This window comes from Hydra viridissima, unplaced genomic scaffold (genome assembly GCF_058129835.1).
Source record: "Hydra viridissima isolate aposymbiotic clone 2 unplaced genomic scaffold, HvirCarnegie_v1 scaffold_7, whole genome shotgun sequence".
NCBI classification, from domain to species: Eukaryota; Metazoa; Cnidaria; class Hydrozoa; order Anthoathecata; family Hydridae; genus Hydra; species Hydra viridissima.
This window is the reverse complement of record NW_028324306.1, coordinates 825,968-827,620: the sequence shown is the minus strand read 5'-3', so window position 1 is coordinate 827,620 and position 1,653 is coordinate 825,968. Positions and strand designations below refer to the sequence as shown.

The following is a 1,653-nucleotide window of genomic DNA, read 5'->3' as shown; positions in this document are numbered from 1 at the left end:
GAATGATCTCAGCCTTAAAAGCAAAGAAATTATTTCAAGCATTGTTAACAGAGCAGCACCGATTATAGATGAATATTCTATGTTTGGATCAGGATTGTCGAAGAACAAAGCGATTAGAATACAAGACCTGGTAAAAAAGGGAAATGGGCTTTTGATTGCATGAGTTAAATTTTTTTTTCTTTGATGTATAAAAATGGCAAATTCCGATGTTTTAAATTTTACAGAAGAGATTATTGTTGATGAAGAAATTGAGAGATTTGAGTTTCATGAATACGAACCAGTGAATAAGAATCTAAACGTTGATGGAGAAATAAGAATCAATATTGAGCAGCAAGATTTGTTCACGCTTCCATCTGAGGCGTACATTTTGGTTGAAGGAAGACTTTTAAAAGCGGATGGAACTTCCTACGCTGATACAGACGTCGTTACTTTGGTTAACAACGGTATCATGCACATGTTCAGTCAGATTTCTTATCAGTTGTCGAATCAAGAGGTGGAGACCATTTACGAACCTGGACAAGCCACCACCATGATTGGATATCTAAAATATCCAGTAGAGTTTCAAATTTCAGAGGGTATGAACCAGCTGTGGCAAAGAGACATAACAGCTTTAGCAGATCTTGTCAACAACACTGGATTTAAGCAAAGAAAAAATTACATCATTGCACAGACTGAAGAAAAAGGAACGTTTTCGTTCTGCATTCCTTTAAAGCACATTTTTGGATTTTGCGACGATTACGATAAAGTTCTCTATGGATTTAAGCATACACTTACTCTTGTGAGAAAGAGCGATAGTGATGCTATTTTTAGAACAGCTGCAACAGCTGCAGGAAAAGTGGATTTGACTAAATTGTCTTTGTTTATGCCTCATGTTACACCCTCTGTCGCTAGTAGTAACAATCTTTACAAAATCATTGAATCAAAAGTAGATGTTCCATTTTCGTTCAGATCTAGACAATGTGATACCATAGATGTTCCTGTATCAAACAACTTTAGTTGGAGGTTAAGCGCAAGATCTGCTAGTGAAAGACCGAGGTACGTCATTGTTGGATTCCAAACCAATAAATCTGGAAGTCAAGAATTAAATCCTTCAGTCTTTGATCACTGCGACTTGAAAAACATGTATGTCACCTTAAACAGTGAAAGGTATCCTGCTGTCGATTACAATTTAGACTTTAATAACAACAAATACTCAAGAGCTTATAGAGACGCATCTAAGTTTGACAATAGACTTTATGGAACAAACGAAATTATAGCTCAGCCCAATTTGTCTGCCTTAAATTATAGATACATTTGCCCTCTTTTTGTTTTTGATGTAAGCAAGCAGGCTTAGAGGTTAAAAACTTCAGTGATAGATGTGCAAATAAAAGCTACATTTAACGCAAACGTTCCTGCAAACACTCAAGCCTTTGCTGTTCTCATTTCCGATAAATTGCTTAGACTTAAATCAGATGGAAGCAGAATGAATATTGTTTATTGATGTTCTTCAAAATAATATTTTTTTAATAAAAAATGAGATATACGAAAAAGGATTTGAAAAAATTACTGAAAGAAAACGGAATTTCTAAAACGTCAAACAATAAAATGTCGCTCATGATGCTTGCGGTTGAAAACAACTTGATTGATAAAAACGAATGGATTAAAGACGTGAAA

At 34.8% G+C, this 1,653-nt stretch overlaps 1 protein-coding gene across 1 annotated transcript; it reads left to right on the top strand.

Moving 5' to 3' along the window:
* The first annotated feature begins 448 nt into the window (after positions 1 to 448).
* Positions 449 to 1,333, top strand: LOC149885510 (uncharacterized). Its single transcript, XM_090093331.1, has one exon. The coding sequence runs from the start codon at positions 449 to 451 to the stop codon at positions 1,331 to 1,333; it is 885 nt and encodes a 294-aa protein (XP_089949457.1).
* The last annotated feature ends 320 nt before the right edge of the window (positions 1,334 to 1,653 follow it).